This window comes from Mixophyes fleayi, chromosome 1, assembly GCF_038048845.1.
Source record: "Mixophyes fleayi isolate aMixFle1 chromosome 1, aMixFle1.hap1, whole genome shotgun sequence".
Taxonomy (NCBI): Eukaryota; Metazoa; Chordata; class Amphibia; order Anura; family Limnodynastidae; genus Mixophyes; species Mixophyes fleayi.
In genome coordinates this window covers 157,704,339-157,721,767 of record NC_134402.1, presented here as the reverse complement: position 1 = coordinate 157,721,767, position 17,429 = coordinate 157,704,339, and the positions used below count along the sequence as shown (strand labels likewise).

At 38.1% G+C, this 17,429-nt stretch overlaps 1 protein-coding gene across 6 annotated transcripts in view; it reads right to left on the bottom strand.

The window, feature by feature from the left end:
- The window catches only part of ADAMTS3 (ADAM metallopeptidase with thrombospondin type 1 motif 3), a 186,771-nt gene that overhangs the window by 74,464 nt on the left and 94,878 nt on the right, over positions 1-17,429 (bottom strand). For all 6 annotated transcript variants that reach the window (XM_075202327.1, XM_075202344.1, XM_075202334.1 and 3 more), the window contains exon 5: positions 389-582. In XM_075202327.1, coding sequence (XP_075058428.1) covers positions 389-582 — 194 coding nt within the window. The remainder of the gene's footprint in view (positions 1-388; positions 583-17,429) is intronic.

Here is a 17,429-nt window from a genome sequence, read left to right as displayed (position 1 = left end):
TTAACCTATCCCTGTAGGTTATTATGGAGATTTTGCACTGTTTCCCTGTTGTTAAACCTCTACTGAAGCTACTGCAGAATTTTTCTGGCCTTGGTCAAAAGACATTTTTAGTAGGTGACCCTTTTGGGGAAATGCCTTTGGGTGAGAATGTGCAGTTGTAATTTTAGGTGCAAAATATTTCAGTTTTTCGTAGGTGGGTAGCTATGCTCATAAAAACTTCCCTCAGTTTTCTCATATGCAGTATTGCAATCCTGACTAAAATCAACCCTTGTTATAATTTTATCATAAACAACCATACATTGTAGTGATTTATTGAATAATGTCCTGAGAATGATACATCAAGGAGAAAAGACTGGTGAAATATTGATAAGAAGAATGTAATACTCACTATGTTCATGAGAGTAAGGAGGTAGTTCTGAACATGTTCTCTACCATGGAACCTGACAACAGAGTCGTCCACTCCAAGCAGTACTTCTATGTTGTAATCATTGTCAGTTGTGTGCCTGCGCTGTCTTAGAGTGTCATTTACTTGTCTCTCAACACTGCTGTAAACACTATCCAGATCATCAAGGCCTGAAAATTCTGTAATAAATACAAGAAATTGTTTTCTTTTAAATTACAAGAAATAAAGTTTGAGGGGAAAAATATAAACATAATTATAATTTCATTTCATAAGTTCATCTGAAAAAGGAATTCAGACACATATATATATATATTTGTAAACATTTACAAGCATGTGGGTGACTATAGGACCATGATATACAGGATACATACTTACATTTGAAAGCCATGTGCTCACCTTATCTGTATATCCTTTGCCCCACCTACTCCTAACTTAGTGAACATAAACTGTTCCTTCCATCAAGCTCTCAAAACCACTCACCTCCCTGATTTTCATACCCTGCATACCATTTGCTAGACCGATGCCTTATAGCCATTGCCAGAATATGTCTACAGGTTAAATACTAGTAACAAAAATAATAGCAAGTATATGACACTAAAGGCTCAATGGTAACACAGTGGGCATAAGGTCCTATACTGAATTGATATTAATACCAGAGCCAACTTAACGTATGAGCACGCTGGGCAGTTGCCGGGGCCCCACAAGCATCGAGGCCCCATAGGCTTGCCAAATTTTCAGTATATTTTTCTGGGAGAATTATTCAGAACCTTCAAATCCTTTTCATTAAAACATTTAGGTGGATTAATCACCTCAGTATCAGCTGTTATCTGTACATGCGATCTTGCTGTTGCGAATACATATCTTGAACTTGAAGAAAACAATGTACACGTACTAATTGTACATAAGCAAGGCAAAATCAACACACATAATTCTTTGAAGCTGTAAAGGTATAGTAAAGTTTTTCTAATATTTTTAACAGTCCATGTCAGTTGCCTCCCCCCTGCTACTAAACGTAAATAATTAAAGCAATGGAACGGAGCGCAATGAAGTTCGAAGACTAAGACGCTTTTTTCATGTTTAAACACTGATTTTGTAGGAAGTACTAATGAATATAAACTTAATGTTATCAATAATTTACATTTTTATTACTGAGAGTTGTTGTGTAGGTAGGGCCCCAGTACACTGCTTTGCCCGGGGTCCTCTAATGCTGTTAAGATGGCCCTGATTAATACCTGTTGCTATGAAAGTAATGGGATACAAAAGGCACCCTCCATCTGCTGTATATTGAGAGAACTATAGAACCATTTATTTAGTTTTAGCAATGATGAAATTAAGAAAACATTGTACAACTTAGCACTGGCAGAGCAAAGGCCCAAGTCCCAAATTTGACGTATATGATTCATGGGGGAACATGTACTTAAATAGCAGTTTTTGTACTGGTAAGAGGTAAAATCGCAAAACTGATTTTAGCACAAATCCACTGTATTTAAGATTTCAGACGCATAACTTTTCACATAAATAATAATAGTCTTTTTCTTTTAAAATAAGTGGAGAGCAGACATAGAATAATGACAAAAACATATTTTCTCAGGATTTACATCCATAGCATAGTATACATTTTTTTCTCTGTACTCTACTTTGGAAAATCTGTCTTTTATAGGTTTTAGAGCATTTGACACTGTTTTACGTCTTCTATTTTTGAAAACTGCCCCCTTCATGTTGTGTTCAAAACATTAACCTGGTGACTATGATGAATAACAAGGTGTAACCACATATCAAAGTTCAGCCTCATACTTTAGAAGAACAGTATGATAGCATATAGGTGGCAAATTCACACACTGGCTCCTGTTCCAAAAATTGTTTTGCACTTGTAGAAGTAGGTGGTACAGCACAGCATCCCATGGGAATATACTATAAATACTCAATGAGATGCACATACCTTTATATAGAACATTTATTCTGGCTCTGTTTCAGAGTCAAACTTACAAATATTTGTTCTGCATAAAAAATAATGTATGGGAGAAGTGCATATACCTATAGCTGGAACCATACTGACAGATTTCAAGAACGACAGACCCTTTCACACTTGGCAAATGCTGCATATTACAAGTTATTTCATACTAAATAAGCCTTTAATCAGAAGTGAGCTTGTGTGAAATATTAATCAAAAGGTTTTATTTACATTATATGCAGGTTCAGTTGCAACTGAAATGTGGCCAAATGTACCTCGCTCTAGGAATTATAACTTCAATGTACATAAAAAAAAAATATATGTGTACTATAGATGATACAAGGCTCAGTGAAAGTACTTATGATATTGTCAAACATTTCTCATCTTTGTTGGGAACAGTGTGAAGGGGAGGTCCTCCTGTCCAACATATGGTAGGACTGTATGAAGCTACTCATACTTGCCAACTTTTTGATGGAACTCCCAGAGGGGAGGTGGGGGGTGTGAGTGGAGGGGGGTGGTGCTTGCCGAATTACGTCATTTTGGCCCCACCCATGTGATGTAGTGACTCGTACGTGTCATTTTACAGCGGCCTGAGAATCGCATCATGACGGCTCTAATCCTGCACTAGGAAGTGGACAGATGCGGGAGGATGCCCTACTCCCTCAGGAGTCTGGGAGACCTACCCAGAATCCGGAGTCTTCCAGATATTCGGAAAAAATATGCAAGTGTGAGCTTATATTAATGTGAGCAAAACCTGTTTTTTATTCTTAAAGACACACAGGTTTGCATGCCGAAATTGCTATCATATTCCTTTTTTTTCAAATGCATTCCTGATGTACCATAGCAGACACAACGGCTAATTTGGCAAATCTCAAAAATGCCAGATAGCTGTAAGCTGGGGGCAAAACGGACTTCATTCTCTGCCATAATTGAAAGTGTGATTTGTCCACAAAATGGAACATATTACATTTGTTATCAATAACTCCACTAAATTAGTTGCAGTTTGATTTCCCTGGCTTGAATTTCATAGAGGCCCCCCTCTCTGCTTTGGCCTATGCTCTGGCTCGGCACTGTCTTCTGGAGGTGGGGTGGACAAACAGACCCTCCACCCATTTTTTTTCTTTTGCAATAACTTAATAAAAAGTTGTTTCAAATAAATAAACAAAAACACCCAACTAAAAAAACACAAAAATAACAAGCATATAATGTACAGTATTATTGAAACCAAAAAAGTAGCATATAAAAGCATGTAATGAAAGGGCTTAAAAGGAAACATATAGGGTCGAAAAGAAATAAAAACACAGTTCTGCTGGCAGAAGAGCTAAACATATATGCAGACTATTAACTTGTAACAATAAAACCCTATTTTTTCCCCACTAGAGCATCTATTACTATTATGTGTTTAATACAAAGCACATTTGTGGTTTAATACTTTGATGAGTCCAGTACTATCATTATATTCACAATAAACATATAAAACAAGGCCAGATACTGGTAATGGAACCTATAAAAACAGACGCATTAATGAGTGAATGCGCACATGCATGCTAAAAATGTCAGTAATTTGCAGTTTCTCCATATGTAACCTAGTCAGTTATTTCTTAGTTCTTAGAGACAAATACATTAGAATAAATTGGTGCAGTTTTTGCCTATTGTGCATTGTCCTTTGCCACAAATATTTTATTTACTTTGTTGTAAACATCAAAAACTCATAAGTAGTCACTAAATTAAGGTGTTAGGAGACATATTTTTACTTAGTCTTTGACCTCAAGCATGTCTGTACTTCTTGTTTTAATAGATATAACATTTATGTTAGTCACGTAAACAGTTCCCATGTTGTGTAACAGTAAACAATCTACCTCAACATAAGTTATTTACAGAATGTTCACTCTCTACAGGATTTTCTTTTAAAAACACAAGAAGATTAAAACTGTACATAACACGTGTTTAATGAACAACGATTTATATTCTTTTTGAATAAAATTAATGTGGCCTACTACTTTTAATACACTCCACAAATTAAGTGTTAGATTTCCAAAGTCGAGACTGAAGAAGTGCTGGTGACACACAGGCACTTGTATACCTCTCCATGTCTCAAATATTCAAAGAGGGAAGCATAAGATTCATTTAAATCCAGATCAGTTCACAGATCAGTTCACAGATCCACATCAGTTCTTTCATAGATACATGAATGGACCACTGAAGACTTTCATATACAAATTAAAATAAATCAGATTATAATATTAGTTGTTATATTTTTATGTTGACACAGTTTACTTATATTTTAAATATAATAAGTACATTGACAAAGCCAGTCATTTTTTAGTTTTCCCAGTGTGCATTTCCTTCTCGGCACTGGATCTTGCAAATGGCTACACAGGGCATTTACACGTGCACTCTTCTCAAACTAAGAATTTGGCACATTGCGTGAGGTGGACTAATTCTGTATATTCCCAATCATGGCAATCTTCTCTTACGTTTATTCTTTTATTCGTAGGCTTTGATTGATCTATTGTCATATTCCGGTCTGCTGATTGCTGACCACATTGCTTAACAACCACTAATGTAAATGCGATCAATGATACTTCATGTCATTATTTGAAGGTTATTACCACTAGCGATTGACAAGTGTGGTGCCTCAAGGCACAGAAAGCAAACTAAACTGGGTTTGTGTTTTGTAATAAGAGCCTTCTATCAACATTTTCTCACTGCTGAGCTTTAGACAGATCATTGCTGATATACTAGGTATTATTGTACAGTGGAGAATCTTTCTGCACCAAATCAGGTAGCTCTGTAAGTTTGCTAATGCGAATGTTGAAGTTTTAAGCTACTTTATTTAAGGTTGAAAGGCATATTGTACAAGAGGTGCCAGTAACTAGCCTACAGCAGCTAATCATGCACTTACAATCTAATATTAGAGGTGATAATCTATTGGCAAAGCAATCACATTTTTAAAACATATTTTTTGCTGATTTTAGATTGATACAGGCTATTTAAGATGTAGGTAAAGGTTGTAATAAATTATAGACACATCAAGATATAATAATAAATATCAAAACAGTGAAAGAGATTTGCAGTTTCCAAGTACATCTTGTGTATATTTTTAGCCGTAAACATTGATTGACCTTATTTTATCACCTTAAAAGCTTCTATCTGGAATAATCCCAGCCAGCCCAGCTATTCTGGAAGCACAGTACACTGAACATTCACCATAATCCTAGAAAGCTTACTGAGATAAATTGACTGCTACTATATTATGACAATGTCAGAGAGAGGTTGTTTTTAAAAATCATTTAAGTGACTAATTCATGTGCAAAGAAAGCATTAAGGTTATTGCGCTAAAATACCCCCAAAACACTCAAAAACCTCTAGGTATGTCATCATTCCTTCTTATGCAAAACATTAAACAAACCAGAGAAATTAAAACTGTACAAATCACAATTGTCTATAAATATAATAGTGAACGGGGATATATATAAATGGAACAATTAAGGGGAAGGGAAACAAAAACACAATAAAAGATAAAAGATGTTTCCAAGAGGATATGTAATACTGCTGATAGATGTGCCTATGTCGTGGATCGCCATTGAGCCGCACTGTAGTAAAAAATAAATAAATACATTTACCAAAAGTCTTTGGGGCTGCTTGGAATTGCAAGAAAAATGAGGTGAAGCTCAGCCACAAAGAAGCAGTTTTGACAGATGGTCAGAAAGGGAAAAGACAGTTGAAGCTGTGAGGAGAGTGATGGCGGTCAGAAGAGTTGAGAAGAGGCAGAAGGAGAATGAGAAGCTGGTTAGATGTGGGGACGTAAGCGTGGAGATCAGAGATAGATACGTGGTCTCTTTCATAGGGTCTTATAAAGAAAATAGGAGCTTAGGAGGGAATAACTGATGAGGAATAATTGCTGATGACAAGGCAACACATTGGTGAGTGGACAAGTAAATTCATGGACAAAGAGATGTCATTAATATAGGAATTACTGACATATTTTGGGGGCAGCACAATGGCTCACAGCACTGAGGTCATGTGTTCAATTACCGCCCATGGCCCTTTTCTATGTGGAGTTTTTATGTTCTCCCGTGTTTGTGTGGGTTTCCTCTGGGCAGAGCCGTAACGTCGGTGGTGGGGCGGTGCGACCGCCCCGGCACAAGCCCAAGGAGGCGCAGCCACCCGATACCTGCCTCTGTGCCCAGAAGAAACCCCGGATCTAATCCAGCTCCCCTACAAGCAAAAATTCATTTGCAGCATCAAAAGCAGTGCAGTGGAGCGCATGTGCGTTCCACCCAAAGCAGGAAGTTCGGCATTTGGAACGCATTTGAGTTCCAAATGCCGAACTTCCTGTTTTCGGTGGAACGCACATGCGCTCCACTGCTTCTGATGCCGGGAAATAATTGTAACCATCCGGATACAACTTACCAAAGTAAGTAAGTAATTTAATCAATCCTTCTATATTTCCAAGTTACTGGAGTTCATAGTATGATTGTTCAGTGGGTACTGCATATTGCTAATTGTAATGGTCAGTGGGTGATGCCCACTGTTGATTCTAATAGTCAGTGGGTGATGTCTGCTTCTGATTGTTCAGTGACTGTTGCTGGCTATTGATTGTTGAGAGGGTGATGCCTATCGCTGATTTTATGTAGGTGATACCTGCTGCTGATTGCGCAGCCTGTGATGCCAGCTGCTTATTATTCAGTGGGTGATGTCTGTTACTGATTATTTAGTGTGCTGTGCTCACTATTGACTGCTCAGAAGGTGCTGTCTGTTCTTAGTTATATATTGGCATAACCTATAGGTAGATGCCTGTAATAGGTGTCAGCAGAATGTAAGTAAGAATGTTCGGCAGAGCCATAACGACGGCGGTGCGACCGGCAAGGGCGCAAGCGCAAGGGGGCGCAGCCGCCCGATACCTGCCTCTGTGCCCATAAGAAACCACGGCTCTAATCCAGCTCCCCTACAAGCAACAATTCCTTCCCGGTATCAGAAGCAGTGGAACGCATGTGCGTTCCGGGGTAAATGCATGGTCCTCTAAGGAACCCACAGACCGCAAGTGCAAATACTAGTTAACCACTGTGTTTGACATGTGGTGCCACTGGTATTTAACCCAGTGCCATATATATATATAGATATATCTATATAGATATAAATATATATACATGCATTTGGCTTTTCATGCATTTGCAAATATGTGTAACAGAATATTTCCAGTAATGTGCCAACCACACCCCCACATTAGGTTGACCAAACCCACTCGGCAAATGTCACTCCCACTTGGGGGGCGCCGGTGCCCTGTCTCGCCCAGGGCACTAAAATGTCTAGTTACGGCACTGCCTCTAGGTGCTCCAGTTTCCTCCCACACTCCAAAAACATACTGGTAGGTTAATTGGCTGCTATTAAATTGACCCTAGTCTCTCTCTCTCGGTCTGTGTGTGTATTTTAGGGAATTTTGACTGTAAGCTCCAATGGGGCAAGGACTGATGTGAGTGCGTTCTCTGTACAGCGCTGCAGAATTAGTGGCGCTATATAAATAGCTGATGATAATGATGATACTTACATGAACATTTGAGAAGATAAACTTCCTCCAGATTTTATAAAGACTAAATCCATTAGTGGAGTAATAGAAATTTGCCTCAAAAAAAGGATATTTGTTACAAAAAAAAGTCAGAATCTCTACAACTATTCTCTGTTTGTTGAACATTTATATTCACAGACAATTGTAACAGTTTTCCTGACACTAAATCTGGCTACACACTTATGTAATTGTTGTGCAGATTGCACGATAAACAACTGTTTGGTCAGATATTGCAAGAGTGTGTACATGCCCACGATCATGTTTTACTGTACCAAAGCACATTGCATCGTTTGATTTGGTTTTTTAAACTTAATAAAAATCACAATCAACAATGGAACGATGTCATGCAAATTTGGAAGTGTGTACATACTCAGGCCCCTTTGTCCAACAGTTCTGCCAATAGTTCCTTTGTAGGCATACATATTTAAATCTATGATGTTTTCTCCTATGTGCTCTGTTGTGTAAAAGTACAATGTAAGCACATGGAAATACAGTGATCTTTTCATAGCAAAGAAATAATAAACATTATTTACATGCACTATATGTTCCTGTATGCAAGTGTATACAACATGAATTGAAAACACATGTACAAATATATATTCTCAATAAAGTCTAATTTATTTACTGCGTGCAATTATATTTATATCCAGTCTGAAGCTTAATTACTTAACCCATTATGGCCAGTATAAAACATATGGACAAGTCCATAGGTTCAGTACACCGTTTTAGACCCTGCATCTGTACCACACCACATGTCAACAGTGCATGACTTTATTTCAGGCTTATCAAGACAAGCCACCAAATAAACCAGAATTTTCTTTCAAAACATTTTTATTTTCCATCAAATAAAATTATTTTTAAAAAGTGTCTTTCAAACTTCTCCAGAATACAGCATTCAATGATTGACAAAAAACAAGATATACATATATGAATTGATCAATAGTCAAAGCTATAGATTATTGAGCATATAGCATCCAGATAGCTATTTGTCATCTCAAAATAATTATTTAAAAAAAGGCAGTTCATTTCATCCTGGACAAACCATGTTACAATGCAAGGGGTACAATTTAGTTTATTATTTTGCACATAATGAAAATACTGGCTTTTTTGTCATGTAGCACACATACTTGATAACTTTATTTTTACACTGAAATTTAAAGTTGATCTAGGACATGCCCTACCACAACTATAAATCTGTCCCCGCATTTTAAATTTACCTCCCCCTCCAATGTAACATGGTTTTGCCAAGGTGCAAAGTTACTCCTTTTCTTTGCTTTGCTCTCCTTAATGACTCAGGCCCATGCTGTTCAAAGGGTACAACATGCACTCTTTACTGAGCTCCTATAAGTATGTCTTAAATACTGTATACATGTTTTTACAATTTTGTTATTATATTATATATACATATTATACATACCTATAACCATACATACATGTTGTATAGCCATGAGTGAGGTGCTTAATAATTTAATGTACTCTCTTCAAATAGAGAAGAGTCTATCAAGTTATCAAATTTCAATATTTGTACTATATGATTTCACTATGGTTGCACTTTATTGATAATTTAACTTTTGAGTTGGCTAGAGTCTTCCAGCAGTATCTAATATATATAAGCCTAGCGGCGTGTGTTAGTGTGTGTGTGTGTGTGGAAAAAACTATTTTCTCAGAAAGGGCTCATCCAATTGACCCGAAATTTGGTATACTGACATTATTTGACAAAAAAATTATAATAGTGAAGTCAGTTAACTTCCATCATCCCCCCTTCCCCCCGTGGGAGGGGTAGTAAAGGCTAAATTTACCATTTGAGGGCTCAAACTCTTGACCGTGTGGGTATTTATTTACCAGAGCCTGTGTTTGGTCATGGACAATTGTATGTCGCATTTTCACGAGTACGGAGAAGCAGTGATGTGAAAGTGCCGGTTATAAATACTGCCCTTCAAGGAAGACTGATTGAGCACAGCGATAGGGTGTTTAGCAGAAACGTTGTGTATCGAGAGGTTTTAGAACAGTAAGACGATGAAGATTAAGGATGTGGCGATGAAGATGAAGGATGAGGTAATGGAGAAAAATGATGAGGTGGCGACATGTGGACAAAACCACGTTAAAAAAGGGCGCTTACGTCGGGAAGCAACGCTCTTCCCCTGAGGAGGCCTGGCCTAGCCCCAAATGCATGACAAGAACCTTTTTAACACCTTAAGTAGCTTGATTTGACTAGAATGCATGAGTATCATGCACGGGTTAACTTGTGTGTATATATATATATATATATATATATATTACATATATATACATATATATGCATATATATATTTATACATATATATGCATACACACATATATATATATATATATATATATATATATATATATATATATATATATATATATATATATATATATATAAGCCTAGCGGCGTGTGTTAGTGTGTGTGTGGAAAAAACTTTTTTCTCAGAAAGGGCTCATCCAATTGACCTGAAATCTGGTATACTGACATTATTTGACAAAAAAATTATAATAGTGAAGTCAGTTAACTTCCATCATCCCCCCTTCCCCCCCCGTGGGGGGGGGTAGTAAAGGCTAAATTTACCAGTTGAGGGCTCAAACTCTTGACCGTGTGGGTATTTATTTACCAGAGCCTGTGTTTGGTCATGGACAATTGTATGTTGCATTTTCACGAGTACGGAGAAGCAGTGATGTGAAAGTGCAGGTTATGAATACTGCCCTTCAAGGAAGACTGATTGAGCACAGCGATAAGGTGTTTAGCAAAAACGTTGTGTATCGAGAGGTTTTAGAACAGTAAGACGATGGAGATTAAGGATGTGGCGATAAAGATGAAGGCTGAGGTGATGGAGAAGAATGATGAGGTGGCGACATGTGGACAAAACCACGATAAAAAAGGGCGCTTACGTCGGGAAGCAAGGCTCTTCCTCTGAGGAGGCCTGGCCTAGGCCCAAATGCATGACAAGAACCTTTTTAACACCTTAAGTAGCTTAATTTGACTAGAATGCATGAGTATCATGCACGGGTTAACTTGTTTTGTCATACATGTGATAAAAAATTACAATAATTTTTTTCAAGTTGAAAAATTCCCCCCCTTCCTCATTACATTGACATATTCTTGCAGCTTTGACAACTTTTCGGCCACACCGGTTGCATCCCCAGAAGCCTGAGAACTTTTGATGTTTGACCCCTCCTTTTCTCCTGCAAAACTTTCATCTGAAATTATGATGGTATCTATTTGAAGAACAGAATTGAAAATTAGTTAACTTTAAAGATTAAATGGGACACAACATATTTTTTTAGCACTCAATTGGACTACTACCATTTGCTCACCTTAGAAACTGCTTGAGATAACTTTGTGGTGCTGTCCCTAAATTGTAATAAAATATAGACATATTCACATATAGGCACAGGGCACACAACATTACATTTTACTTGTTTATGATTGTTATTTACCTCCTTTACGTTCCTCTCTTATTTCCACATTGGCTATGTCTTTGATTTCCTCTTTCATGTCCACATTACGGCTTCTTCACTTTTATTTTTCTCTGTTGATGTAGATAGTTGATCACGTATTTTTCGTTTTATAAATAGATGACACTGTTTAGTACTAAATATTATTAGCATTGTTAATTACATTGTTAACAGATTTTTTTTAAGCAATTGTAGCCAAGCTGGTACAAAACTCTGTCCATCATCTCCATCGCCCTCTGAGTCATTGCTTTTGCTCTTTTGACATCATCCAATGGCATCCCTTCTTCTCCCACTCTTCCTTCGCTATTTTTATCTTCCTCCATCTAGTCAAGTACCGCTGGCGACAGTCTGGCTCCACTGTGTTTATGTAGGATATTCCTGTGCATAAGTGGGCGTTAACAATTAGTATGGACCAATCATAGCAATTCTAGCAGCATAGTGGGGTGAACGTTCATTCGCCATTAGCGTTCGTCCATGGTGGTTGTTTTTGCTGAGCATTGAGACTTTTGAATCTAGTTTTGGTTGTTTCCAAACAGATTTTACAAATTGTTTACCATATTTTTTTGCTATTATAGTATTGTAAGTACTTTAATACATCAGACTTTGTTTGTATATGAGGTTTGAGTGGTTGGAAATATTACAATACATGTTTTATCTATTTTCAGAAATTTCATCATGTCTTCTGACAAGAATGTAAGACACATGAAAGATTTTCTTGAGGCCAACAGCTCAAAATCCCTGCTTGTGGCAAAGCAAGTTCAAGGACTACAACAGACAGTTGAGGATGAAGGCTTATGAGGATCAGATCAGAGTCAGCCTTCCTCCTTATCCAGAGGCAACTGCAGAATGGGTCAGATACAGAACATGCGTACTATGTTCCATAAAGAACTAAATAAAATTGAGGCTTCCAAAACATCTGAAGCAGACTGGAGATGTCTATGTACTAGTTGTGGTACTTTGAGCTCCTGATCAAGAGATTTACAGACCATCCACTGGCAATTTGCCCCAGGGGGTGTCCAGTTCATCACCTGTCCCTCAAGAAACAGGAGCCATACCAGCACGTGGCATATTAAGTAAACACGCAATCACAAATTCTTAAAATATTTGTCAAATATTGGTCTAAATAAGTATTTCAATATCACATAGAATGTCAATGTACATATATTACAACGTCATTCTACCATGACACTGCGTCCTCACCATTAAAATATTGTAAATATTCCTCCCTGTTTAACTTGGCCTTTTCACTGGCATTTCTCATTTGAATAGACTCCAGTGGTGTCCACCCTACCACTTCCTCAACATTAACCGTATCATGCTCAAAGTAGAAGCTGTGCTGTGCACACTGGGGCTTTTAATCCTAAAATAGTTGTGTAGGACACAACACGCCATCACCACCTTGTCTATTTTGTTAAGACAAATATTAATGACAGTAAGAAAAGTCCTGAACCTGTACTCAATATACCAAAAGCATTCTCCACCTTGCTCTTGATAATCTGTTCAGTTGAAACTCCCTGATGTATGAACCTTAGATTTCATGTAAAATTGCCAGAGATGTGTTTCTGTCAAAATTGCTATTTCAAAATGTCTAGAGATCGAAGTCCCCAGTTTGCCACTCTAGCTTTTTAAGTCTCAAATGTATGAAGCTGCGATTAAGCAAACTCTCCAGAGTTTGCTTTAAAAATCGCTAGATACAACAAGCTGAATTCTAGTTGAGTGATTAGTAAACATCACTGTTACACTGTCCTGCCTATATAGCCGCAGGTCCCCGCGGCTGTCAAAAATTAAAAAAAATAGCTAAATGTTGTAAAAAAAAATATGCCTGGGGTCCCCCCGTCCAACCACTATTATCCCTAGTGCTGCCAGCTTACTGGTGGTTGTGTGAAAATCGGGAAAAAAAATTGCGTGGAGTCCCCCCTGATTTTCAAGCAACCAGCACTAGGCAAAATAGCCGGGTGGTGGGCACTATAGCAGAGGGAAACGCGTCAGGGGTCCCCCTGCCATAATGACATACCAACCCCAGGCTGTTCAGCATTGGGCTGGATTCCATAGGGATTGGGGTCCGCAAAATAAAACGTGTGGGCCCCTCTCTAGGAATAACCAGCCCAGTGCTGAAAGCACTAGGGCTCATCCTACACCCGTAGGCAGTGGGTGTAGGGTGGACTTCCACACCAAGCAGTAGTGCTAGTATGCTGCAATATAGTGGATGTCTTTCCTCATTGGAAATTATTGACCAATATCAGTATGAGCACGTTTTATGTTTATATATTTCTTTTAATGTTTGAATTTCTTTTATTTATAGGTTATATATTTAGTATTTCTTTCACAAACCTTCATATATTGTCCCTAGAGAACTTGTATGATTGCCTCACAGGTCTCTGGTGTGATCAGACCCAGAGCTTGATGTGATGTAGCTGTGCTGTACTTGAAATAGCCAGTGTCCTTCCAGTAGCCAAAAGTCTCAGGGTAGCAACCAATCTCTGCTTTGCAGATATGGATCTCCTTAAATATGTGTATGAGTGGGGTGACCAGTTGCAGCAGAAAATTCCTGAAGTCATCAGGGTCACGAAACGAGTTTGATAACACCCTAACCAGTCTGTTCCTCGTTTCTCACATAATGTGGATTATAGCAAGTACTTTTTATAGCCCTTGCTTTTTTGACCCCAGCTCAACAGACTATAACTGCAGTTTCTAATTACATGAGGATAAGTGGACATTGTAGCTCATTGTAAATATGTGTATTGTTTATTGTATATTGGTGATGTGGCAGTGACATTTTTATTCATTGTCCTTAAAGTGAAGCCAGGGGGTTATGACTAGGGACCGGGTTGCCAGATACTGGAGGGGGAAACTAATTAGTGTCCATTTTTCTCATCAGACTAGTCTAGACAGGCCATCTAGCAGGCAAAGTTCTGTGGAAGGACAGCTCAGCTTCACTCCCCTCTCCAACACCCCTATTCCAGCACTGACCATTGATTAAGAAGAATAGACCCAGGGGTTTGCCTAGGAAGGGGAAAACACTGTGGAAATTAGACCCTAGATATAAGGTTCTAATAGATTCATGAAAGGTGCAAGGTCTGGTTGTGAGTTATCATTCTCTACCAGAGTCTACATATGCAGCTTAGAGAGATCCATGGGTCATCAAGTCTGAACAGCCAGGTGACTGTAACTCCTTAAGCTAGCGGGGTAAGGAATAGATGACGTGGCAAACCTGCCTGGCATTTATTTACTATGTGTACATAATAATCTAGTGATTGTTTTTATTACAATAAATATATTGCTTTACTTTCTAATTGCATTTTCCTGAGTGACTATACGAATCCTAGAAGGTACTGGGTAGACTTCCCTGGCAAAGGAAGGCACCCGTGGGTGGCAAGCCAGCGTGAAGGGGTTAGCATTGGGTCAGATAAACCCGGTATCATCACAATCAGGATTATCCTACCGTATCTACTCTAGCAGTGACATATGTGGAAAGGACTCTCTTCTCAGCAACCAGTCCTTGGTCCAACAACTGCTATTTTTTCTTCTCCTTACTTACCTGTTTATTGTTTGCAGCATTGTCGCCATGGCGACAAGCAAACAAGCAAAAGATTTTCTTTTATATGCCAAGGTCATTATATAACAATAAAATCTACCTTGGGTACAATTCTGCAGGGAGTTAACCGAATGTAAACTACATACAAGCAAAACAATGCCATGAATGGCAATGATGCTATATCTTCTTCCTGGAAATTTGTGAGTGTATGTTTGTGTCCAGTGAGGGGAAGCCCATTATTTAAATTAGGTTTGCATATTGCTGTAAAGTGTGTCTGGAGTTACGAGTCTTTCAGCAGATAGTAATGAGAGATACAGATCTCAGATCTGATGGTAAAATGTGTAGGCATGTACGCATGAATCGGCATGCTCATCGGGGCTTTCATCTGTGTATAAAATAGTTACAGAAATCGCATCTGAAGTAAGATTACATAAGTGTGTATTCAGATTAAGATAATAACCAAGCTGAAATACCAATATTATTCAATAAACTAAATAGAGAAACTTTAAATGTCACCATATATTTTATTCATTGATTTCAGGTACTGTACTTAAACATATTTAGCTAAGTGAAAGATTACAGACAATTGGAAAGAGTTCAGATATGAGAGACTGAGTTAGACCATAGGTACAGAATTGAACAGTTCATGATAGGTGCAGATGTTTCTTTGAAATGCAAACTGTCATTTATTAACACCTCAGTAGCTACAGATCCACAGAACAAGAGGTTCCCTATCACAAGATAGGTAATTTTAGTCTCCAGATACTTACCTGTTAGCCCACACAGACAACACCTTCTTGGGCATCACAGATATATGGAGCCACAGCTTCATTAAATTATTAGATATATAACTAAAGATGTATTATTTTCCTTAAACCTCACAATTGTCACATTGGAAATTTTCTTTTACATTTAGAATCATGGGTAGCAATAAGTCCACTATGGTGAAAAATAAAAACTTGTAGTATGACAGAAAAGGACTAGAGTACTGTAAAGGTGAATATTTGGTAGTAAAAGAGTGTGATGCTTGATGGGGGGAGATTGAGACTTCTGCCTTAGAGCGAGCGTTGAGGAGCAGAGTCTAGTATTGACAGCGGAACAAGTGACAAGTATTTCAAGATCTGTAAGAGAGTTGAGTTTTTGGCATCGAGCTGAATTGATTTTGAATGTATTGTCTCTAAACTCCAAGGCAGAAAATAGAGAAAGTAGATCTATGAAAGAGGAATAGGAACAAGTACAGTTCCTGATACCGCGATCAAGAGTCAGAGAGACTAGGGGGTAAATGTATCATACTCCGGTTTCTTAAACTCGCGGGAGTTCTGCAAGATGACAGCTAAAATTTAAAGCGCCGCTGCCTTGTATAGGCAAGTTTCCCTTTACAAAGCAGCGCCACTTTAAATTTTAGCTGTCATCTCGCCGAACTCCCGTGAGTTGAAGAAACCGGAGTATGATACATTTACCCCTAGGTATGAAGTCAGAGCTTAATGCCAACTATGCTATAAGAATAGCGCAGTGTATTGCTAAAACTATCCAATTGCGAGTCTTTGCTGAGAGCATGAGTGCACGCTAAGATGCTCACAGTGTGTTTGCATGGTAAAAGAAGCGCAGCCAAGTTACAAAAGATTTGTACTCCGAGAGTGTGGAAGTATGCTAATGTGAAAATTATGAGATATATTTATTAACCCTTCCAAAAAAAGAAGAGTGGAAGTGTTGCCAATAGCAAGCAATTAGATTCTGGCTATCATTTATCTAGAACATTGAAGAAAATAATCACTACAATCTGATTGGTTGCTATGTGCAAAACCTCCACCTTACCTTTTAGAAGGTTTGATAAATTTACTCCTATGTGTCAGCAAGAGGGGAATCCATGCTACCTAAATCAGCAGGATCAACCATGTGTAGTTCTTCAAGAGGAGTTAGGGGAAGCAAAGATGAATTATCCAAAAGCCATAGTTTAGGAGAAGAGAAGCTGAATAAGAATGAGAAAGGCTCAAGTGAGTGATTCTTTTTTGTGCCAAGTAACTTGTTTTGCAAAGTGTTACTGTATTAAAGTTATTCAGTCTGCAAAAATAATACCATGAACGTGATTTGTGCTGCAATGTGTTTGAGGCACATAGACAAGAGTCTGTACATATTGATAGTGTAAATAAATAAATCTACTGTTTACTAATGTACATCATTTCAGCTGTTTCATCTCTATTGCACCTGCTCCATTGTTATCAAACCTGCATGTGCAGGGACACTTGTTTTCCATTTTTAACCCTCATGATCCTGAGGTGGGAGACATTGACCTGCAGCTGAGTGGTTCATCTAAGGATAACACTAGACAGAAGTTATACAGAACACACTACCATAAAGTACCCATGCAAATAGGAATTAAGCCACCATGATAACTCCATGGCTATGATATATTGTCTCCTACCAGTACATCCCTATGCCATAAGATTCAGGTCCCTCACCATAGTGCAAGTCGTATGCCAAATTAGACTCAAAGATG